The sequence below is a fragment of the Daucus carota genome, chromosome 1 (genome assembly GCF_001625215.2).
Source record: "Daucus carota subsp. sativus chromosome 1, DH1 v3.0, whole genome shotgun sequence".
Classification (NCBI taxonomy): Eukaryota; Viridiplantae; Streptophyta; class Magnoliopsida; order Apiales; family Apiaceae; genus Daucus; species Daucus carota.
In genome coordinates this window covers 3945541-3969269 of record NC_030381.2, presented here as the reverse complement: position 1 = coordinate 3969269, position 23729 = coordinate 3945541, and the positions used below count along the sequence as shown (strand labels likewise).

At 35.1% G+C, this 23729-nt stretch overlaps 5 protein-coding genes across 5 annotated transcripts; all 5 read left to right on the top strand.

Annotated features, from left to right (window-relative positions):
* Nucleotides 1-4637: 4637 nt before the first annotated feature.
* On the top strand, nt 4638-6820 carry LOC135149952 (uncharacterized). Its single transcript, XM_064086240.1, has 2 exons — nt 4638-6635; nt 6686-6820. Exons 1-2 carry the CDS (start codon nt 4638-4640, stop codon nt 6818-6820), a joined length of 2133 nt encoding a protein of 710 aa, XP_063942310.1.
* Nucleotides 6821-8406: 1586 nt separating this feature from the next.
* On the top strand, nt 8407-10283 carry LOC108216340 (uncharacterized). Its single transcript, XM_017389085.2, has 6 exons — nt 8407-8452; nt 8643-8772; nt 8859-9028; nt 9141-9444; nt 9880-10031; nt 10105-10283. Exons 1-6 carry the CDS (start codon nt 8407-8409, stop codon nt 10281-10283), a joined length of 981 nt encoding a protein of 326 aa, XP_017244574.2.
* A 2388-nt stretch (nt 10284-12671) lies between these two features.
* LOC135149951 (MATH domain and coiled-coil domain-containing protein At3g58210-like) lies at nt 12672-14513 on the top strand. The gene is made up of 6 exons (XM_064086239.1): nt 12672-12720; nt 12806-12935; nt 13013-13182; nt 13270-13573; nt 14082-14236; nt 14338-14513. Exons 1-6 carry the CDS (start codon nt 12672-12674, stop codon nt 14511-14513), a joined length of 984 nt encoding a protein of 327 aa, XP_063942309.1.
* Nucleotides 14514-16727: 2214 nt separating this feature from the next.
* Nucleotides 16728-17561, top strand: LOC135149950 (uncharacterized). The gene has a single exon (XM_064086238.1). It carries the CDS (start codon nt 16728-16730, stop codon nt 17559-17561), a length of 834 nt encoding a protein of 277 aa, XP_063942308.1.
* Nucleotides 17562-21420: 3859 nt separating this feature from the next.
* Nucleotides 21421-22254, top strand: LOC108216325 (uncharacterized). The gene has a single exon (XM_017389062.1). The coding sequence runs from the start codon at nt 21421-21423 to the stop codon at nt 22252-22254; it is 834 nt and encodes a 277-aa protein (XP_017244551.1).
* The last annotated feature ends 1475 nt before the right edge of the window (nt 22255-23729 follow it).

Here is a 23729-nt window from a genome sequence, read left to right as displayed (position 1 = left end):
AAAAAGTCAAAAGCCATTAAAATAAGAAGAATGAAGTATTTTATAATTTTGAATGTCTATGTTGGGAATATTCCTACTCAATTTAAGTTTTATATCGTACCCAAACTGTAACATCCCGACTTTTCGGAATATTAAAAACTAAATCCAAAACTAAAATACAACACAATTTTATTAATCAATAATCCTCTTACAAAAATAACTATTACAAAAGTGCAGCTAACGGAAGTCCAAACGTCAATCTACTCCGAATCTAATATCCTCAAACTCCAAATCCAATGCACATCAACTCGCTCTTAAATCAAACCTGAAAAACTGTAAAAGGGGATGAGCTACACAGCTCAGCAAGTAACAATTTGACCAACAATTAATCTCGAAATCAGTGGGTGTTTTTATAAAACATTGTTCCTCAAAACAATAATAATTTTTAAAACACTTGTAAAAGCAAATCCAACCCACAGTTTATATTTTAAAAGCATCAGAATTTAGAACAGAACAGAAACAAAAATCTTATCAATACCACAGTCTTGCTCTACGGCCACACTTACGCAGTGACCGGGATCTTATTCTTATTCTTTTGCCACAAAAAAATTCCCTATAAATTGATCGTATGTTACACAAACGTTCCATCATGGGCAACTGTTCAACTGTTACAATAATGTATACATATCACTATTTAACTATAACAACTCGTAATTTTGTGCTAGATTATTATTAAATAATAAATGATAATTATGTGATTATTTGTTAAGAGTGAAAATTTTATGTTATGTGACCTTGACATGTTACTCGTATGTGTTTGTGTGGATAAATACATTTGTGGTAGTTTGTTTTAATTATATAATAATTATTTGTGAACTTCCGAAAATTGATATTTTAGAGAATGAATTATGAAGAATACAAAAATAATTTCAAATATTCATTTTAAGGTTCCATAATGTTAATAATTATTTTTAAGACTTTTAAAAATTCTGAAATATTAGTTTTGATAAAAATTGGATTTTCTGTGAAATATTTTTGTATTAAACTTTCAAAATTTGTAAAATATCCAAAAATGATTTAAAAATTCTGAAAAATTATTTATAAGCTTTTAATAATATTATCTAGCTGTGGTAAATGTTTCGTGATTTTTAGATGATTTCTCGAATAAATTGCATATCGTAATTGTTACGTTAAAAACGAAACGAAATATGATAAAACACGAGCCAAGGACACTTGGCATCTTTTGGGAGCTGAGAATTTGCATGAGTGACAAGTGTCACAACCAGATTTAATATGGGGATGACTCACCCATGTGGTGAGATGCATGTAGGACAAGTGTCCTTAGTTGTATATAAAAAAAAAAAAAAAAAAAACACACACACACACCTCACACCACTCCACTCTCTCTCACCTCTCTGCTCACTCCCTCTCGGCTCTCTCCCCTCTTCCCTTTCCAGATCCCCTCTCCCATTTCTTTTCTTTTCCTTTCTTTTATTTTACAAAATTCCAAAACCACCACACATTTTCCTTGCAAATCTAATCAAGTGTGCGGGGAGTATTTAGGACAAATTCCGCAAGTGATTTTCAAGCATTTCCGATTTCAAGGGGTATAAATTCGAACCTTCTTCTTTAATATCTTTATTTTTATTTTGATCTATGATTTATGTTTTGATTGAATGGCTATGCGATTATATACATGATTAATGATAAGTATGAGTAGATTATTATCAAATTAATTTTAATTATGATGTTCTAATTGTGGTACTTGATTTTGAATCATTTGTAGGGAATATTGATTGTGTGGTTATTTAAATTCAAAATTTAAACTACTTATATATATGTGTATATAATCGGCTTTTATAAAAAAATAGAGGAGGAATTGCTAAGCCTTTTTATGTGATTACGTGGTAATTGTGTTGTGATTAGAGGCTAATATATATTTGAATTTAAGAGTTAAATTTCAATTTGCATGATTTCGATTTTATGATATTAATTCGAAAAATTCAAATTATTAATATTATATATATGTTCGAATTTTTGTTAATTTAAAAGAAGGGAATTGATTAAGATGTTACATTCGAATTTATGGAGTATTTTGATATTTTAATTTTTCAATGGTAATAATATTCATTTATGAGTACTCGAATATTATAAAAGGAGGAAAGGGAAATGGAGTTTGGTTGACACATTTTGGTTGGAGATTGAATTTTTGGCTTGATTGTTGTGTTTGGTTATTTTGGTAGAGATCTATGTATAGGGGAAATGCTGCCAAAATTTTATTAAAACTTTAGTTTAGGATTACGTGTTATGTGATCAAATTTGGTATTACGTGCTAATGTAAAACTATTATGTGACGAAGGGTAGTCTATTAGTTGAGGTTATTGAAGATAAGACTCTCGATTGAGATCTAGTCTTTTAAATTATGTAGGTTCCCGACAGTAGTAGTATTCCACACCTTGTGTCTTTTGCTCAGCTCAGGCAAGTGTACTTTCCTTAAAACTTTTACTTATTTCAAATGCATGATATAAGTACGGTTTTGATTTGAAAGGTTAAATTTGCCAAATTGGTACACATGGTTTCAAAATATTTATAAATGATTTTCACAGCTCGGTTTAGTTCCTCTCATGCTTATATGTTATAAGTACACTTCTGAGGGAATAAACCTTTTCTTGAAAATGTAAAGCTGGGAACTACTCGAATTTTGTAAGGCATTTGGTACGGTTAATAAGTGGCTGAGGCGCCAGTCCCAAGTTTTAACAGATCTGGTTGTATATGTGAATCCATGGATATTATTGTTCAACATTATCTAATGTGTTTAGGTATTGTTGGGGCCTGTGAAGGACTGATCATCTTTCGCAGACCATTGCGTCTTATCTAAATCCAACATGTAAACAGGTTCGAGATTTTGGTTTTAAAGGAAGGGGGACTTCCTATTTGAATTGAAAAGCTTTTAGAGGAAGGGTTACTTCCAAATTGATTTGAAAAGCTTTTGATTTAGAAGCAGAGGCTTCAACTTGATTTGAAAAGCAGATAGTAGTTGATTTTAAACTATTTTTGAACTGTTACGTTTTACTATGCTGCTTCCATACTCGTTTTACTATACAGCTTTACTTACTGATTTGTTTACATCTCAATTTTCTTACTGTTTATCGTACATTTGAATATTCTAGCACTTGCTGAGCATTCCTGAGCTCACCCTTGTTTTGTTTATTACTAACCCTTTTCAGATATATCAAAATCGCCCTTCTTGCCGTAGGATTAGCCCAGGACGTTCCTCTAGCTCTTCGTTCTGGCTCAGTAGCTCTCAAGTAGTTTCAGGCAGATGGAGTCATATCTAAACTAGGTTTCTGGCTTGATCTAGATATTTCTGTAGGTTGGTTTTGAGGGATATGGTGTAATCTCATGTAGAGATTGTCCCACATCTTGTTATGTTTCTGTTATAAGTTGTAAACCTGTGACATACTTAACCTGATAAAGATCCTGTTGTTGGGGTTGTCGTGTGAGCTTAATTATATTTCCTAGATAAACTTTAGATTTGTGTTTTAATTTGGTTAGTGGCTCCAGAACTCTAACCCCAGGTTCGGGACGTCACATTAACTATGAAATTATCGAAAATTTGTTTGAATTTTATATAGCCATTAAATAAAAAAAATTATGAAACTAAAATGCTAGTTTAAAATGATCTTAAGAAGATTATAACACTTGAATTGTAATAAATCATATTTTCTATTTTATAGCTTGTCTTTACTATCTAGATAGTAGGAAAGAAATTAAATTAATTTCATTGAAATTTTTTTAGTGGTTACTTTAATTAGTGATTCTAGCCGAGTTGTGCCAATTTAAACCATACACCAATTTGAGTGTAATTATTATTCAAATCGAGTTTGATTTCAGCCAAACACCAAAATACGGTGTAACGTAACATGACGAAAACAAGTACCCTGTCGGATCAACTTGGTCTAATACTCGATTATAAGGTCCGATTCTAGTCGAGTCACACCGATTTTAACTAAACACTAATTTTCGTATAAGTATCATTCAAATCATGTTTGATTTGAGCCAAACACCAACTTTCATACAAGTAATATTTAATAGTCTAATATAATTATCAACCAGAATTGATAATTATATTAAACGGTTTATTTCGAAAAGGCATTTTACTTATTAATAAAGATTATAAATTATAAATTAAAGAAAGTAGTGATTTTATAGTTGTACATTAAAATATAATATGTGAATTTAATCTAAAATAATATTATAAAAAAATATCCGAATATTTCTCCTAGTACTTATTTCGATAATATGAATCAATTATACTTATTAATAAAGTTTGTAAGTACTTATTTCCCAATTAAGTTTAATTGAATCAATTTTCGATTTTTACACCCTTAACCAAAAAATTTACACCCTTAATAGAAAATTTTAAGTACATTTAAATTCACAAATAAAAATAAAATACATACGTGGCCAGGACATTTACATTTTTACACCGTTATAAACATAATATGATTTTTTCAATTCCAAGTCCAGTGACTCTTTAGGTTCCAGAGAGAATTAAAAGCTGCACTCTATTCTATTAGTTCCATTCAATTTTATTAGTCCCTCAAATCTCATCTATAAATTCATAAGCTTTCTTGCTTCAGGATCATTATTCGATCATGTCTTCTAAAAAACTTTTGAATCCAAGCAAAGATGACAAGCCTTTATGGCTTCATGTCGAGGTATTGGATGCTCCAATCGGTGGTGGTGATAATAGAAAGTGGAGATGCAGATATTGTAATAAAATAGTGACTGGTTCTTACACAAAAGTTAGAGCACATCTTCTGAAAATATCGAACATGGGTGTTGAAGCATGCAAAGGAATTTCAGATGATGTTTATCGTCAAATAGAAGCAGAGCACAAGAGGGCCGAAGAAAAAGTAGCAAAAGAAGCCATGAATGCGAGACAAAGAAACCAGTACATGGCATATCAAGGAGGGTCTGATCTAGTACAACCCAAGAAAAGAAAAGGAGCTTTGGAACTCGCTTTTAATGTGGCTGATCGAGATGAAATTGATAAAGATTGTGCCATGATGTTCTATACTAGTGGCATATCCTTCAACTTTGCAAGGAATCCCTTCTTCCGAAGTTACTCTCTAAAACTAGCCAATTCAAATGTGGCAGGCTACACTCCTCCTACATACAACCGTCTTCGCACCACACTTTTGTCACAGCAGAAACAACATGTTCAGAGACTTGTTCAACCTGTCAAAGATAGCTGGAAAAAGAAAGGTGCATCTATATGCTCAGACGGGTGGTGTGATCGCCAGCAAAAACCATTGATCAATATAATGGTTGCATCAGCTGCTGGTCCAATGTTTTTAAAATCAGTTGATGCTAGCCAAGTTAAAGTAAAAGATGCTGAATATATAGCTGCACTATTCATGGAGATCGTGGAAGAGATTGGTCCAGAACATGTTGTCCAAATAGTCACTGATAACGCCTCCAATTACAAGGCAGCAGGTGCGTTAATTGAAACCAAGTATCCTCGAATTTTTTGGACACCATGTGTGGTACATTCTTTAAATTTGGCTATTAAATATATTTGTGAACCTAGCGAGAAATCTGATTACTACCCTCATTGTGCCTGGATAAAAGAATTGGTTACTCAAGTTCGTGAAATTAATTATTTCATTTTGAATCATTCTTTGCCAAGGATGATATTTGGTAGATACTCAGAGGTAAAGTTGCTTAAAGTAGCAGAAACTAGATTTGCGTCTAATATTGTAATGTTAAGAAGAATGAGACGAGTAAAAGAGGCCTTGGAAAAAACAGTTATGGATCCTGATTGGAAGCAAATCAGAGGCAATTTAAGAAATGCTATTGAGTTAAAATCTAGAGAAATAAAGGACACCTTAGTGAGTGATACTTGGTGGGACAAAATCGACTATTTTTTAAAGTTTACTGAGCCTATGATGAGATTTTTAAGAGTTGCCGATAAAGATTCATGTATCTTGCATTTAGTCTATGATATGTGGGATACAATGATAGAAGATATTAGGAGCTGCATTTTTGATCATGAAGACGAAGACTTGTTAACCGGAAATTCAGCTTTTTTTGATGCTATCTATAAGATAATAGAGGACAGATGGAATAAAAGCAACACACCGCTCCATTGTTTGGCACACTCTCTCGTCCCCAAATACTATACTCAAGAATGGCTTCAAGGGGGTGGTCGCGGTATTCGTCGTGTAGCACCAAACGAAGATGAAGAGATATCACTAAATAGAGAGGCATGTCTTAGGAGGATTTTTGACAAGCCAGAAGATCTTAAAAAAGTAACCAAAGAGTATGGAGCTTTTGCTTGTGAACTGGAGTACTTTAGTCAGCCCCATGTGATGGCATCAAGGGGAGAAGAAGATCACATGTCGTGGTGGGCTAATTATGGCTCATTTACGCCGTTATTGCAAGGGCTTGCTTTTAAATTACTTTCACAACTGGCATCATCTTCCTGTTGTGAACGTAATTGGAGCACTTATGGTAGCATTCAGAGTGTTAAAAGGAATCAGCTGGCCACACAAAGAACTGAAGACCTGGTCTACGTGCACAACAACATCCGGATGATCTCCGAAAGCAACCAGAATATACCTCTAGACCATGCAAATATTGGGACGTTGGTAATATATATTGGTTTTTAAAGATTTAATTTATTCTGACTTCTGAGTAGGTTTTTAAGATTTTAAATAAATATATATTTGTTTGTTTTACAGGAGGGGATAATTTTGATGGTGACAACATCTTGGAGATTGCTGATTTGTCCTTGGATGATCCTGAAATTGAAGCTATTACATTTGATGTCTAAATTAAACCTGGAGACAGAGGCAGAGGCAGAGCAATGATTTTGATGATCTTGTTATCTTGTGTTTAAGATATTATGATTGTTTAAGTTTTATAACTTCTGAACTCTTTCTGATGTTATTATCTTTGTTACTGGCTTACTGCTGAACTTTGTATTAACATCTTTTCTTGAAATATGGATCTGGAGTTTGGAATTTGTCCACTGGCAGTGACTATAGTCTATATATGAGCAAAAAAGTATTATAAAATTTATTATTATATTATGCTGTGTCCCCGCACCCGTGTCTAAAATTCGGACGGTGTCCCCGTGTCCTAGATTTTCAGAGGTCCCGAATCCGACACTCGGATATGTGTCGTGTCCGACACTCCGTACCCGAGTCTGAGCGACTTAGACCATAATATATCAATGACCAAAAGATGAAGCTAGGAGCACAAGTTCAAAATACAGAAAACATGATTCCAATTTAGACATGTCACTAGGAACACTTAAGAAACATACTATTCACTCCTCGTTTGGGAGAGACTTTAAAAAGGTCTGCTAGAATATGGCATCCACTTAAACAAACATATTTTGGCTTCCATTACAACTAACGAAATAGAAACTAATCTTTAAAAAATCTCCTTCTGTTCATGTGTTGGTCTGTATGGTTTCGGATTTGCCATTCACTAAAACTTTCATTTTTTTCAAACCTTCCCATGCAATGTACATATTAATTACTGCCAAAAAATAGAATCATTCATATTCACTTTACACACATCATGCTTTTCGGGTTAAAGCTGTTTTAAGTATAATCAGCAATTCTTAACATAGCATAATAACATGTACTTACTTATTAAACAGTATACATCACACAATTACAAACTATAATTAATTCCACAAAAAATTCAAATAAAAGCAAATTAAGCAACCAATAACATAATCATCACTAACCCGGGTCACATTGCTGGTAAAATTCAGCAACATCTGCAAAACCCACAAAAAAATTTAGCAAATTTCGAAACTTTTTTAAAGAAATCCAACAAACAAGTCAAGAAAACAGCAGAATTACCAGTGGTGAGGGCTTTAATCATGCCAGCTCTACGGCTCTTGAAATCCCTAAAAACTTCTTCGACAGTTCGAGGATTATAGTGTTGCAAAGCTCTGTTTAACAAGAATTGAAGATGGGTTTTTGGTTTTGGGACAATTGGGTTAAATTAGATCAAGAAAATGGATTTCGGAGAAAAATATTGGATTTTTATTGCAACAGGGGGTGTCTGAAAAACAAAGAAATTGAGAGGGAGAGAGAGAGAGAGGATTTGAGAGAATTGGGGAGAGTCCAGATGAACATGTTAGTTCTGGTCATGTTTTGGTCCATATTCAAGGAAGATTTAGGCCCAAACTTTTGTTGGGCCAGGAGGGATAGAAGTACAAAACACAGTATACATCTTATGGCACCACCTCTGTAATTATAATCATAATCTAGCAAATATAATTTATAACTTCAATTAACTATTCTTAGAAAGGCATACATACATTTACACATATATTTTAATATCAGGAAGCAAAATATTCAACAAACACAAGAATAGAACGACTTTTTGGTACAATATATGGAGAAAGAAAAAAAAGTGAATCCAGATTCTAATGACGATCAAGGTTTGTTGTTTTGCATTACAAAAATTTTGATGCATGCACATTGTTATTCTTATTTTCAATCATGTCTTTTGTTGTTTTTTCATTCATAATTCATCAACGCATTGATTTCAAGATTTGGATAAAATGTTAGAAGATATCTTCAACAAAATGTAACCAAAGCATGTGATGTTTTGCAAAAAAATACTTCCAGGTGTTTTAAGAATTCTTAGAGATGCGCCACCTGCTCATTACTCGTTAAGAATAGAACCGTTCTCAGGTTTTACGAATCTGGGAATCGATAAATATGAATCAGATGCATTTGATGTTGGCGGTTATACATGGTAAGATTATTTCATCGAAAAATTACTTTAGTTTACAAGTGCGACAATGTGCATGATAATAAGTATGTTTTTATTGTTCTTCGTAGGAGGATAGTTATTTACCCAAAAGGAAATACAAAAAGAGGGATTGAAGGGCATATTTCTTTGTATCTCGTCATCGATAAGACGGAATCGCTTCCTCTTGGTTGGGAGGCTTATGCAACTTACAAAATTTTTCTATATGATCACAACAAGGACAAATACTTGACCATTCAAAGTGCGTGAATGTGTGTTCATAGATAGATGGATATATAAATGTTTCATATTCGTATTGAAGACTTAATTAATGTTTGTTGTTCTTGGTCATTCATCTCTGTAATTATGTTTAGGTGATCCGGCGCAACAAGTTCGATTTCACCGAGAGAAGAAAGAAAACGGCTTTGACAAATTGATACCATTAGACACTTTCAGTGTCGCAGCAAATGGGTATCTTATTGATGACTCTTGTATATTTGGTGTTGAAATTTTTCCAGTTAAATATACAGGAAATGGTGAGACTTTGGTAATGAATATTGTGGAACCTACAGAAGTTACCTTTGAGTGGAAAATCGATAAGTTTTCCAAAATTTGCAAGCGAAAACCTAATGGCAGAATAGAATTTTCGGATCAGTTTGCAGTCGGAAAATATAAATGGTTAGTATGTCTTATTTTCATTATGTAATGATAGTACTACAATTTCTACTAGCCTGCGATTCCAAGTACAAATTGAAACATGATCATATTCTTCTTTTATGTGTAAAGCGCATGCAAACTTAGGTGGTTCATGTGTTTAATAATAAAACTGTACCATTAGCAAGGGCGAAAATAAGGGGGGTCAGTCTAGGCTAAAGTTCCGACTGATCCTTGAATAGATTTTCTTATAATCCATGATTTTCAGTTAAACATTATCACGTATTTGATTTCATACATGATGATGGCCAGATTTAACAATATGCATTTTAGATTTTGGCTATTTATGAATCCTGGTTCCGATAACTATTAGCACCCATATATGTATACTTTATTATACTCTCGTGACTTGTTTAAGATTCACTGAACATTTCTCCATTATTCATGTGGTAAACCAAGGCGTTTGATGCTTTATCCGAATGGGGATTCGACAAGCAAAGATTGTGTATCTTTATTTTTGGAGTTGGTTAAGGGACCTCCAACCGGAAAGAAAGTGTTAACAGAATTTTCATTGGGGATAAGAAATCAAATTTGCGATCAACAACAACAAGGTATGTCATATGTTAAATTGTATGAAAAAAAATATTTGTATATGAATTTCTAACACTTATTACTTTTTCACAGCTTCTGTATGGTTCAGCACTAACCCGTCAAGTGGTGATGGGACAAATCGCGATATGGGTTGGTCGAAGTTCATCTTGTTAAAACAGCTTCAGAGCGAGTCGATTAGCTCAAAACCAAAAGACGATTTATTGATACAAGCAAAGGTTATGATCAAGGCAGAAGTTGCAAATTTTTCTTGAAATTAAGAGCTGGAAATTTGTTATCTAATTTTATGTTACATTATAGTAAAGTATAATGTTATTCATATTTTAATCGGTGTTACAATATCAATGTATTTTGTAAATGCTTTCTTATGAAAGATATCTATCATCCTAGACAAATTAGGAGAAGGGAGAAGTTCTTAAGAATATATGTATGCATATTCAAGAATTTTATCAATATAGATTTGTTGTGGATGATAGAGATGCATATATGAAAATCCAAATGATTATATTTTGTGAATTTTTATTTTTTTTTATAATTATTGTTCACCTAAATGACGAGAATTACATGCGGGTTAAAATTTTACAAAATAATTTTTTTCCTTAGAGTATAATTCACATTATTGGTGATACGACAAGTTGTGGTAGGTAGTTCCTAACCAAAAGACGATATAATGGTACAAGCAAAGACTATGATTAAGACCACAACTGCAAATTCCACTTAATTAAAAAAAAAGAGTTAGAAATATGTTATATAAGCTTTATTTTTCATTTATATGTGGAAGTATGATTTCTTAAACTCTTGTCTTTCTATACTGTGGAGGTTTTAATAATTTTGTGTTTCAATACGTGGGTACCCTTTGTAAAACAATACTCCCTCCGTCCCACCAATTTATTTACGTTAATTTTTGGCACGCATTTTAAGGCTCCTATAACATATACTTATATTATATATTTATTTTTGAAAAAAATCCTGAAAAAAAGTTTGACGTTTAAATATTTATTCAGAAAAAAAAAGAAATTTTAAAAATATATTATAGAACCATACTTTACGAAGACCTCACAATGGTGCAAACAGTGTACATAAACAATCCGACGGGACGGAGGTAGGATATCTTAAAAGACTTCAAATTCGGTGCTCTATTTCAAAAAAAAATATATAATTAAAAATGCATGATGTTACCTAATTCTTCAGTACGTTGTGTTGATATTTTCTATCGATTATTTGGCAAATTTAGAATTAACTGAAAGATCTAAATATTGATTTATTTTAATCTAATTTATTATGATAATGTATACTTAAATTGTCATGCATATTTTTTTAATAATTTTAACTAACTAATAAATAACATAACATAAGATATTATATAAATATCATATATATTAGATTATCCGAAAAAATAGATATGTACTAACTTAATGCAAAATAAAATAATATAATTAAGTTATTTTTTTTACAAGATCGAGCTTTTATTATAAGTGATAAATTTATTTTTAGTTTGATCTATTAATATTTTCTTTATAAATATATTTATAATTGTTGGTCTGTAAGACAGTTTAGGTGAAGTTTAGCTTGTTAATTCCAATTTTAATTTGTATAAAGAATATTGAACTCACTACTAATATGTGGTTTGCATATTTTTCAAATCCGGTTTGGTCATTAATTAACATACACATGTATTATTCTAGAATAATACTTTCGCCGTGATCAAAATATTGAATACATCACACATGTATACCAAAAATGTGATTTTTTTTTTTTTTTGATAAGCTGAATATTTATAGAATTTACTTCAACTGAAGTAACTATGCTACAATCCATTTATTACAATCTAATATTTTTACGATAAAAAATGATGATAGATTAAATTAATCCGATTTCACACAAAAATACTAATATTATGACTAAAATGTAAAAAAAAAAATGTAATCATAAAAATACAACACATAAGTCCAAAATGCATCAAATATATTAATCAATCAACCTACACTGATTATCTAATTAATTGAAAAATTATAAAACTGATTAATTTTTCAGAAGAACATAAAGTGTACATCAGAGCAAGTCCAAGAGTGCCTCAAATTGTTGTTCTAAGTTAAAATTTAAGGCATTTGATAAGAAAGACTGCTCCAACAATGTCCTAGTGATGCCTTATATCACTAGGACAACTCCTTCAAGCCCTATTTTTGAGGCACTCTCTCTCCCTGCCCTATCCCATATTTTATAATAAATTTCTATCTACACCCTCTTTCTCTCTCTACTTTATATTATGTTTTAATGATGAAAGTGAACTTTTAATAATAAAATATTAAACAAATAGAGAAAATAAGGCACATTGTTGGAGTTGAAGTTGGTTGAATATGTCCTAAACTACTAGGACATAATTTTTTATATTATATTTAGGGCTTCAACTAACTAAGACACTGTTGGACTTGCTCTCAGTCGATACAAAATCCTGAATGGAGCAGCTGGCCGCCGCTCTTGCTCGGGGGTTGCATCTATGCCTCGGGAATACAAACAGTTCGGAACAATGTATATGGAAAGGCTAGCTCTTCTTTGTATGATTGCAAGAAAATGCCTCGTATAGTCGTATATTAATAGAGAGTGCCATCATCAAATACTACTCGAGTGAGCAGAGTAAAAATATGGAAGATGAACGAACTTTCAATCCGGTTCCAGATAACACCAACCAAGGTTTTTTTATTTAGATGTTTTGTACTTTCGATATGAATATTTTGGTATATATATCTCAGAAGGGTACTCTCATTTCTTGTAGCAGGAGTTGTAAGATATCTAAGAGATGCCCCTCCCGCTCATTACTCGCTTAAAGTTGAATCTTTCTCAAAGCTTGTTGACGGAGGGGATGAAAAATATGAATCTGCTACGTTTGATGCTAACGGTTACACATGGTACTAGTCTCATTTTTTCTCCGTTAATTAAATCATTAGTAATTGATTATTTATATGGTTATTAAACTTTGTTGTAGGCGGTTAGTTTTATACCCGAATGGAAACGCAAGAAGAGGTGGTGGAGGACATATATCGCTTTACTTAGTAATAGAGGAGACAGACTCACTTCCTCTTGGTTGGGAGGCTTATGTAACTTATAAGATGTTTGTTTTTGATCGCAACAAGGATCAGTACTTGACAATCCAAGGTGTGTTTATGTTAAAGATTTTATTATGATTTTTATTTGTTTTGATCTTCGCATGATAATTAATTAGTTTGTGTGTTCTTTGTGAAGATGACCCTGTGCATCAAATTCGCCGGTTTCATCAGGCAAAGAAAGAAAGGGGTTTTGACAGATTGATATCATTAGAGACTTTCAATGATGCAACAAATGGTTATCTGATTGATGATTCTTGTATATTTGGTGTCGAAGTATTTGAAGTTAAAAATACTGGAATTGGTGAGACTATAAAAATAATTGACGATCCTGTCGAAGCCACTTTCGATTGGAAAATCTGTGAGTTCTCCGGAATTCGCCGAGAGAAAGTTCACCCGCAAAGCCTTGCGTCAGAGAAATTCACATGTGGCGAAAGCAAGTGGTAAGTTCTCGTGTTATTCATTTGCATCCAAACTAATTAGCTTGGCTCATCTAAATTTTAGTTTGTCTTTAACTTAAAAAAATTTATAAATTTGTTTTTAATTAGTATTAGTTATAAATAAGAAATTATTTATTAGTGAAAAATAATTTTTAACTTTTGTATTTGGATATATTTGTTGTATTTATAATCTATCGGGTACTAAATTATTAATAAAATAATCAATTATTATGAATTACTCCATCTGCCCCCTAGGTAGTTTATCTTAACGGACGAGAGTTTGGCATGCATTCTATATTCCCAGAAAACATATTTTCGTAACTTGGTTTTTAATTTTTTTTCTTTTGAATAAAAATTTGATGTTTGAATTTTTATATAAAAAAAAATATCCCAAAGATAACTTGCGGAATTATGTTTTATAAAAGTCTTAACGTGTCGAGTCGTGTAAAAAAACTGTAAAGAAATGAATGCTGAATTTTCCTTTCTTCTGTTTCACAATTAAGGTGTTTAGTTTACTTCTTTATCCCAATGGGGATTCCAGAATCAAAGATCACATGTCTTTGTTTTTACGATTGGTTGAGAGTCCTCCATCTTGGAAGAAAGTGTTTGCAGAGTTCTCCTTGCTGTGGAAGAATCAAATATTCAGTTGGGATCGTCAAAGCACAAGTATGTTTTATGATTTAACAGCAATGCTAAAGCCTAAGCAAGAAGAATCAAGTGCTATGATTGTCCGATGAATTATCTAACTAGATTAATTCTTATTTCAGGTGAAAAAAGATGGTTCATCAGGACTAATCCCACGAATCACTTTAGTACCTGGGGTGTGATAAGTTTCATGTCGTTGAGTGAACTTGCACGAGAAGGGAACGGCTTCATAGTGGATGACACCATAGAGCTACAAGCGAAGGTTAAGATTATGACAGAAGTCTCTAGTTTCTCTTAGAAATGGAGTGAAGTTTGACGAGATATTTGTAATTCTTTTAGGCAATATTAAAATTCTATCATTGAATGTTTATTGTAAGTAGACGATGAACAACCAAGTAACTTTTATTTCTTCATGCTTAACTTATATATTAAACACTTGTTTAAAATCATATAATGCAATATCGAAGAAGTGAAAATTGGAATGAGCCATGGATTAACCAGCTGGGAGCCAAGGATGAACTAGCCTCGGAAATTCGAATTGTTAGTTAGGTATAATCTGTGCGCTTCGTCATACATATTAATGGCTTATGTGTACTGTATATATAACCACAAACACAGAAGAGTGGAAGATGGGAAGATGAACACCAACCAAGGTTTCTTATTTTGAAAATATTCATGGTTTGGATATGCACTGCCTTGTTGTATTTACGTGCCTTCGTCTTTAAATTTTGTTGCTTTCAAGAAGAAAATGAATCAGCTCTGTTAATGCTAGTGGTTATACACGTGGTACCGTTTTAGATTCTTTTTACCTGGGGATGTAGCCGCAAAGGCTTAAGCGCGTCAGTCGTCACTTTGTTTAAGACAAGCTGAAATCGTTTCTAACTTCTCCTACCTTTTTTATTCGTTTGTATAAATAAATACTTTTAAAAGTATTTTTAACTTTGAACTGTTTATCTAAATAAGTAAAAATATTTTTAATAAATTGAGAATGCTAGTATTTTTTTCAGAGTTTTTTTTTTCCAAATACTTTATGAACTTATTTATTTTTTACTACTAATCCACTTTTTACTTTACTTTAAGTAATAAGTCATTTTTTTTAAACTTGTCCACACAAAATCCTAATATTTAATAATCCCTCTGTCCCTCTATATTCTAGGTTTTCATTATTTGACACTTCTGAAGTCGAAGCATAGAACATGATATCCTAACTGCAGTGTTGTTAAAAGCGCAAATCGTCGTATCTAAGCGGCAGGAGGACTTTCTAGCGCTTAAGCGGTAAAGCGGACGCTTAAGAGGAATTTTAAGCGGGTCAATAAGCGGATTAATTAAATATAATTAAATATTTAATTATAATATTAATATATTTAAAAGTAATATTATGTTGTGTTAAGAATATACATTTTTAATATTTTTGATAAAATATATTTTTTTAATTTTATAATATAATTATAGTTATATTATTAAAAAATTAATATTTCAAAATTATTTTTTTTTTAAATTAGCAAGTCAACATCATTTTGACCGCTTAATCCGCTTAATTGTCTGCTTAATTTTCAAAAACGTTTAATCTCCCGCTTAGTATAAAATCGAAACGCTTTAGAGCCGATTCCGCTTAAGCGGCCGCTTAATGCGCTTTTTACAACACTGCTAGCTGAGCCAGCTGGTAGCTGCTCTTTTTGGACTAATAAATTTAGGCCTCGGGAATACGAATAGTTCGCAGCAATCTATATGCATGCCAAATATTGAAAGGCTTCTTCTTTTTATGACTACCAAAAAAAAATTGGATACTTCCATATATAACAGCATAAACAGAGAGTCGAACTTGCATGCGCAGAGCTAGCCAGCTGATATGGAAGATGAACGAACCTTAAATCCTATTGCGTATAATTACACTGATGAAGGTTCGTATGCTCAAATAAATTAGTACTTTTGAAAGTGTAAATACGTGTCTTCATGTTATTATGCAAATCTCAATAGTGTACTTTAAATTCTTGTCACAGGAATCGTTAGATATCATAGAGATGCCCCTCCCTCCCATTACTCGGTTAAAGTAGAATCTTTCTCAAAGCTTGTTAACGAAGGAAGGGTCCACAGAATGCCTAGTCAGCCACCTATCTGCAGCACTTTATTTACCGTTATTGTCATTGTCTTTTCCTTTCTCTAGCTGTTATGTTATTTTGTCTGGACTCTAGTATTATGCCATCTGTTAAAGGCAATTATGGAAGTAGTAGTACAAGGTTGTTAGGAAAAGATTCCATCCTATCAGCATATAGCTGAGGAGTATGCACCATAGTTATTCAGAATGAAAACAATATGCTTTGAGCAAAAGAGTCTGGAAAGTTGTCTCTAGTTTCATCACCATTATTTCTGTGCATTCATCTTTTTCATTTAATCATCATGGTATCAGAGCTGTGAATGCAACATCTTTTCCACCTCTCTCAAATCTTATTCATTCTCCCTCAAAAATCTTTTCTCTGCAAATAACACCTTTCTGAGTTTGTAAACACAAGTCATGGCGAATGGGGGAAGAAACAACTTTGCAGAAATGCAAAATCCCTTATTTTTACACCCTTCCGATGGGCCTACGTCAGTCAGTGTCACGAAACTACAGGGTGCTAGCGATTATCGAAGCTGGAAACGTTCCTTGGAGATTCAACTTTCTTCAAAGAGAAAGCTCGGATTTGTCAATGGGACAGTCCTCCGAAACACCACTGATGAAACTCAAGGTATGCAATGGGATACTTGTAATGATTTGGTCATTTCTTGGATACATAATAATGTATCTGATACTATACGCCAATCTATTCTGTTTATCAACTCTGCTCATGAGATCTGGAAACACTTAGAGAAAAGGTTTCAGTTAAGTAATGGCTCTCGCAAGTATAAGCTAAACAAAGATCTGTTTAGTCTTAAGCAGAATAAGACAAAGATAACTGAGTATTTCACAACACTCAGTAGTATCTGGGAAGAAATTGACTCCATGAATACTTTGCCTCCTATAACCACTGTCACGCCTGAGATTTCAGCCTTGTTAAAAGCTATAAACACCCAGAGAGAAGAGGCAAAACTTTTTGTGTTCTTGAATGGACTAGACGATGCCTATAGTTCATTGCGCAGTCAATTGCTAATGCGTCATCCCTTACCTCCTGTTGAAGCTGCGTGCGCTGTGATACAACAAGAAGAATCACAGATCGATGTCTTGCAAAATTTAGATGTTGAATTTTCTGCAATGAATACTACAGGGCCTCATACCAGTGCTAGCCAGGGCAGGATGGGTTGTGCTGAATGTGGGGGCAAAGGGCACCAAACTGACAAATGTTGGTCTAAAGTTGGATACCCAAAATGACATTTTAAATATAGACCACCAGGTAACAACAGAGGCCAAAACAACAATGTGGCTACTGGCAGACCACAAGGCAACAGATATAGGCCTCCAAGAATGGCAAATAATGATGTCCAAAACACTCAGACAGAGGAAATTGTTTTCAGCCCTCAACAACTTGAACACTTGTTGAAATATATGCCACAAAATGCTGTACAGGCATTTAAGGGCTCGGAATCTGATGAGGAACTTGATCATGCCTTCTCTAGAATGGTGGCGTGCAATTTAGCAGTAGCAGACAAGGGGACTTGGATTGTCGACTCAGGGGCGAGTGACCATATGACAGCTGATGTAAATCTCTTGGTTAATGTCAAGCCTGCAGCTAAAAACTTGACAATTAACCTCCCAACTGGAGATGTGTCACACATAACACATGTGGGAGATGTAAAGCTTAAGTGTGGATTGATCTTACACAATGTGCTTGTAGTGCCACAGTTTCAGCACAACCTCTTGTCAATTCATAAATTGGCAAAGGACAACAAGTGTGATGTGAGGTTCACACCTTTTACTTGCGAAATTCTAAAAGCTGGCACTGCAGAAGTCCAGGCCACAGGACACATTAACTCTGGTTTATACTACCTCACTGATGCTGTTGGAGCAAGCTGTAACTCTGTTACTGTGACTTCCAGCACCTGGCACTTGAGGCTTGGACACGCCGCAATGTCTACTATTGGGCACATTCCTCAACTGAGTTCTTCTCTCACCGGCAACAATCAGGTGTGCATTACTTGCCCTATGGCAAAATTTTCAAAATTACCTTATGTTCTGAGCACTTCCCACGCTAGTAATGCATTTGATTTAGTGCACATAGATACTTGGGGTCCATATCGTGTGTGTACTCGAGGTCATTTCAGATATTTTCTCACTGTCGTAGATGATATGTCTAGAGTCACCTGGTTATACTTGATGAAACAGAAATCTGACTTCATAGACTGCTTTCAAGCCTTCTACAATTATGTGTACACGCATTTCACTGCTAAAATCAAATGTTTGCGTTCTGATAATGCCCCTGAATTCTCGGATGATAAGTGTAAAAAGTTTTATGTTGAAAATGGGATTGTTCATCAAAAGACTTGTGTCAATCGACCCCAACAGAATGCTCGGGTCGAAAGAAAACATAGACACGTTCTTGAAGTAGCTAGAAGTTTGAGGTTTCAATCCGGGTTACCATTATCCTACTGGGGTGATTTTGTTATGACAGCTGTGCACTTGATTAATAGACTGCCAACTAGAACCTTAAACTTCAAAATACCATTTGAGGTCCTACACAATATACCAGCTGAATACGACCACTTGAGAACATTTGGATGCCTAGCTCTAGCCTCGAACCCTGATCAATCTACAGACAAATTCCAGCCAAGGGGAGTTCCATGTGTCTTGCTTGGATACCCCACCTCCACTAGTACCAAAGGCTACAAACTACTAAATTTAACCACAATGAAAACCTTCAATTCCAGAGATGTAACCTTTCAAGAAAATATTTTTCCTTTTAATAACCCATCCTCAAACACTTATCTGGAACCTACACCTTGTCCTATGCCTCCTTCTGTTCCAACACCAGACTTTGATGACCTTGATATTCCAGAACTTGAAACCAACCCTGAGCCCTCCTCAAACCAAACCAATGATCCTCCACCTCCTAACAATGACCTCAGAAGGTCCTCCAGAATAAGTAAACCTCCTGGATGGCTTAATGATTACAGTCACTCATTGTCTACTTCTGCCAACATAGCTCAGATAGCTGATCATTATGTCAAACCTCAATTCAACTGTTTTCTGGCATCTTTGGAACATGCAGCAGATCCTATGTCATTCAAACAAGCAGCTCAGCACAAGTGTTGGATAGATGCAATGAACAAAGAATTGACCGCTCTTGAAGACAACAAAACATGGGAGATCACAACTTTGCCTCCAAACAAAAAAGCTATAGGCTGCAAATGGGTTTTCAAAACAAAGTTCAATCCTGATGGAACAATCGAAAGGTACAAGGCGAGATTGGTTATTCTTGGCTGCAAACAGATATATGGTATTGATTATCTAGAGACGTTTGCTCCCGTTGCTAAACTCACGACGGTCAGAACCTTACTAGCAGTTGCTGCAATGCAAGATTGGATAGTTATTCAAATGGATGTCACCAATGCATTCTTGCATGGTGACCTCCAAGAGACGGTGTACATGAAATTCCCACAGGGATATACGGGACTTGGCAGCCGAATTGATTACGATCATCCTCTCACCCCTGCACATACAAATATGGTCTGCAAACTCATCAAGTCCCTCTATGGTTTGAAGCAAAGCCCAAGAAAATGGTTTGATAAACTTTCCGCCAAGCTTCTGTCTCTGGAGTATACTCAATCAAAAACAGATTACAGTCTGTTCACAAAAGCAACCTCCAACTCAATCACACTTATCTTGGTGTATGTTGATGACCTTCTCATTGCCGGCAATTCAAATGAAGCCATTCTTAACCTGAAGACATACTTGTCTGGTTCTTTTCACATGAAAGATCTCGGAGATGTAAGCTATTTTCTGGGCATTGAAATAGAAAGATCAGATGCAGGCTTCTTTCTGTCTCAAAAGAAGTACACCAAAGATCTCTTAACTGAGTTTGGCATGCACAATGCCACTCCTCTGAAGTTGCCTATGGATATTCATCTTAAGTTAGGTCATACAAAGGGCGATCTTTTGACTGATCCATACACCTATCAGAGGCTCATCGGCAAGCTTATTTACTTAACTATCACGAGGCCTGACATCACATTCCCTGTCCATGTGTTGAGTCAATATATGCAAAGCCCCACCACAGTTCATATGCAGGCTGGCAAACGAATTTTAAGGTATTTACTAAGCAATCCAGGGCAAGGTATACTTCTAGCATCCTCATCTGCAGCACAAGTCCAGGCTTATTGCGATAGTGATTGGGCTAGCTGCCCAAACACTCGAAGGTCAACAACAGGCTTCTGTATTTTTCTGGGACATTCTCCTGTGTCTTGGAAATCGAAAAAGCAAAACATAGTTGCAAGGTCCACTGCTGAGGCGGAGTACAGAGCCATGGCTCTCACTGCTTGCGAAATTACTTGGATTACGGCTCTGTTGCAAGATATGGGACTCACAAACTTGCCACCAACTGTTCTTCAATGTGACAACATGGCAGCTATCTCAATTGCTGCAAACCCTGTGCTCCATGAACGCACAAAGCACGTTGAGATAGACTGCCATTACATTCGAGACAAGGTTCAATCTGGAGCAATTGTTACACACTATGTTCCATCTCATTCGCAGATTGCTGATGTGCTCACCAAACCTCTCTCTGTTAAACAGCATTATAGTCTTCTACACAAGCTTGGAGCTTCTGTCAAAACTTCAGCTCAGCTTGAAGGGGAGTAATGAAGGAAGGGTCCACAGAATGCCTAGTCAGCCACCTATCTGCAGCACTTTATTTACCGTTATTGTCATTGTCTTTTCCTTTCTCTAGCTGTTATGTTATTTTGTCTGGACTCTAGTATTATGCCATCTGTTAAAGGCAATTATGGAAGTAGTAGTACAAGGTTGTTAGGAAAAGATTCCATCCTATCAGCATATAGCTGAGGAGTATGCACCATAGTTATTCAGAATGAAAACAATATGCTTTGAGCAAAAGAGTCTGGAAAGTTGTCTCTAGTTTCATCACCATTATTTCTGTGCATTCATCTTTTTCATTTAATCATCATGGTATCAGAGCTGTGAATGCAACATCTTTTCCACCTCTCTCAAATCTTATTCATTCTCCCTCAAAAATCTTTTCTCTGCAAATAACACCTTTCTGAGTTTGTAAACACAAGTCATGGCGAATGGGGGAAGAAACAACTTTGCAGAAATGCAAAATCCCTTATTTTTACACCCTTCCGATGGGCCTACGTCAGTCAGTGTCACGAAACTACAGGGTGCTAGCGATTATCGAAGCTGGAAACGTTCCTTGGAGATTCAACTTTCTTCAAAGAGAAAGCTCGGATTTGTCAATGGGACAGTCCTCCGAAACACCACTGATGAAACTCAAGGTATGCAATGGGATACTTGTAATGATTTGGTCATTTCTTGGATACATAATAATGTATCTGATACTATACGCCAATCTATTCTGTTTATCAACTCTGCTCATGAGATCTGGAAACACTTAGAGAAAAGGTTTCAGTTAAGTAATGGCTCTCGCAAGTATAAGCTAAACAAAGATCTGTTTAGTCTTAAGCAGAATAAGACAAAGATAACTGAGTATTTCACAACACTCAGTAGTATCTGGGAAGAAATTGACTCCATGAATACTTTGCCTCCTATAACCACTGTCACGCCTGAGATTTCAGCCTTGTTAAAAGCTATAAACACCCAGAGAGAAGAGGCAAAACTTTTTGTGTTCTTGAATGGACTAGACGATGCCTATAGTTCATTGCGCAGTCAATTGCTAATGCGTCATCCCTTACCTCCTGTTGAAGCTGCGTGCGCTGTGATACAACAAGAAGAATCACAGATCGATGTCTTGCAAAATTTAGATGTTGAATTTTCTGCAATGAATACTACAGGGCCTCATACCAGTGCTAGCCAGGGCAGGATGGGTTGTGCTGAATGTGGGGGCAAAGGGCACCAAACTGACAAATGTTGGTCTAAAGTTGGATACCCAAAATGACATTTTAAATATAGACCACCAGGTAACAACAGAGGCCAAAACAACAATGTGGCTACTGGCAGACCACAAGGCAACAGATATAGGCCTCCAAGAATGGCAAATAATGCTGTCCAAAACACTCAGACAGAGGAAATTGTTTTCAGCCCTCAACAACTTGAACACTTGTTGAAATATATGCCACAAAATGCTGTACAGGCATTTAAGGGCTCGGAATCTGATGAGGAACTTGATCATGCCTTCTCTAGAATGGTGGCGTGCAATTTAGCAGTAGCAGACAAGGGGACTTGGATTGTTGACTCAGGGGCGAGTGACCATATGACAGCTGATGTAAATCTCTTGGTTAATGTCAAGCCTGCAGCTAAAAACTTGACAATTAACCTCCCAACTGGAGATGTGTCACACATAACACATGTGGGAGATGTAAAGCTTAAGTGTGGATTGATCTTACACAATGTGCTTGTAGTGCCACAGTTTCAGCACAACCTCTTGTCAATTCATAAATTGGCAAAGGACAACAAGTGTGATGTGAGGTTCACACCTTTTACTTGCGAAATTCTAAAAGCTGGCACTGCAGAAGTCCAGGCCACAGGACACATTAACTCTGGTTTATACTACCTCACTGATGCTGTTGGAGCAAGCTGTAACTCTGTTACTGTGACTTCCAGCACCTGGCACTTGAGGCTTGGACACGCCGCAATGTCTACTATTGGGCACATTCCTCAACTGAGTTCTTCTCTCACCGGCAACAATCAGGTGTGCATTACTTGCCCTATGGCAAAATTTTCAAAATTACCTTATGTTCTGAGCACTTCCCACGCTAGTAATGCATTTGATTTAGTGCACATAGATACTTGGGGTCCATATCGTGTGTGTACTCGAGGTCATTTCAGATATTTTCTCACTGTCGTAGATGATATGTCTAGAGTCACCTGGTTATACTTGATGAAACAGAAATCTGACTTCATAGACTGCTTTCAAGCCTTCTACAATTATGTGTACACGCATTTCACTGCTAAAATCAAATGTTTGCGTTCTGATAATGCCCCTGAATTCTCGGATGATAAGTGTAAAAAGTTTTATGTTGAAAATGGGATTGTTCATCAAAAGACTTGTGTCAATCGACCCCAACAGAATGCTCGGGTCGAAAGAAAACATAGACACGTTCTTGAAGTAGCTAGAAGTTTGAGGTTTCAATCCGGGTTACCATTATCCTACTGGGGTGATTTTGTTATGACAGCTGTGCACTTGATTAATAGACTGCCAACTAGAACCTTAAACTTCAAAATACCATTTGAGGTCCTACACAATAAACCAGCTGAATACGACCACTTGAGAACATTTGGATGCCTAGCTCTAGCCTCGAACCCTGATCAATCTACAGACAAATTCCAGCCAAGGGGAGTTCCATGTGTCTTGCTTGGATACCCCACCTCCACTAGTACCAAAGGCTACAAACTACTAAATTTAACCACAAT

What these genes read in the sequence shown, in the direction of transcription:
- LOC135149952 (XM_064086240.1), top strand. Translation starts at nt 4,638, where the DNA reads ATGTCTTCTAAAAAACTTTTGAATCCAAGCAAAGATGACAAGCCTTTA. An exon ending in ATGCAAATATTGGGACGTTG is followed by an intron (nt 6,636 to 6,685) that starts GTAATATATATT and finishes ACTTCTGAGTAG; the next exon opens with GTTTTTAAGATTTTAAATAA.
- LOC108216340 (XM_017389085.2), top strand. Translation starts at nt 8,407, where the DNA reads ATGGAGAAAGAAAAAAAAGTGAATCCAGATTCTAATGACGATCAAG. An exon ending in AGATTCTAATGACGATCAAG is followed by an intron (nt 8,453 to 8,642) that starts GTTTGTTGTTTT and finishes AAATACTTCCAG; the next exon opens with GTGTTTTAAGAATTCTTAGA. An exon ending in TTGCGATCAACAACAACAAG is followed by an intron (nt 10,032 to 10,104) that starts GTATGTCATATG and finishes ACTTTTTCACAG; the next exon opens with CTTCTGTATGGTTCAGCACT.
- LOC135149951 (XM_064086239.1), top strand. Translation starts at nt 12,672, where the DNA reads ATGGAAGATGAACGAACTTTCAATCCGGTTCCAGATAACACCAACCAA. An exon ending in GATGCTAACGGTTACACATG is followed by an intron (nt 12,936 to 13,012) that starts GTACTAGTCTCA and finishes ACTTTGTTGTAG; the next exon opens with GCGGTTAGTTTTATACCCGA. An exon ending in TTGGGATCGTCAAAGCACAA is followed by an intron (nt 14,237 to 14,337) that starts GTATGTTTTATG and finishes TTCTTATTTCAG; the next exon opens with GTGAAAAAAGATGGTTCATC.
- LOC135149950 (XM_064086238.1), top strand. Translation starts at nt 16,728, where the DNA reads ATGGCGAATGGGGGAAGAAACAACTTTGCAGAAATGCAAAATCCCTTA.
- LOC108216325 (XM_017389062.1), top strand. Translation starts at nt 21,421, where the DNA reads ATGGCGAATGGGGGAAGAAACAACTTTGCAGAAATGCAAAATCCCTTA.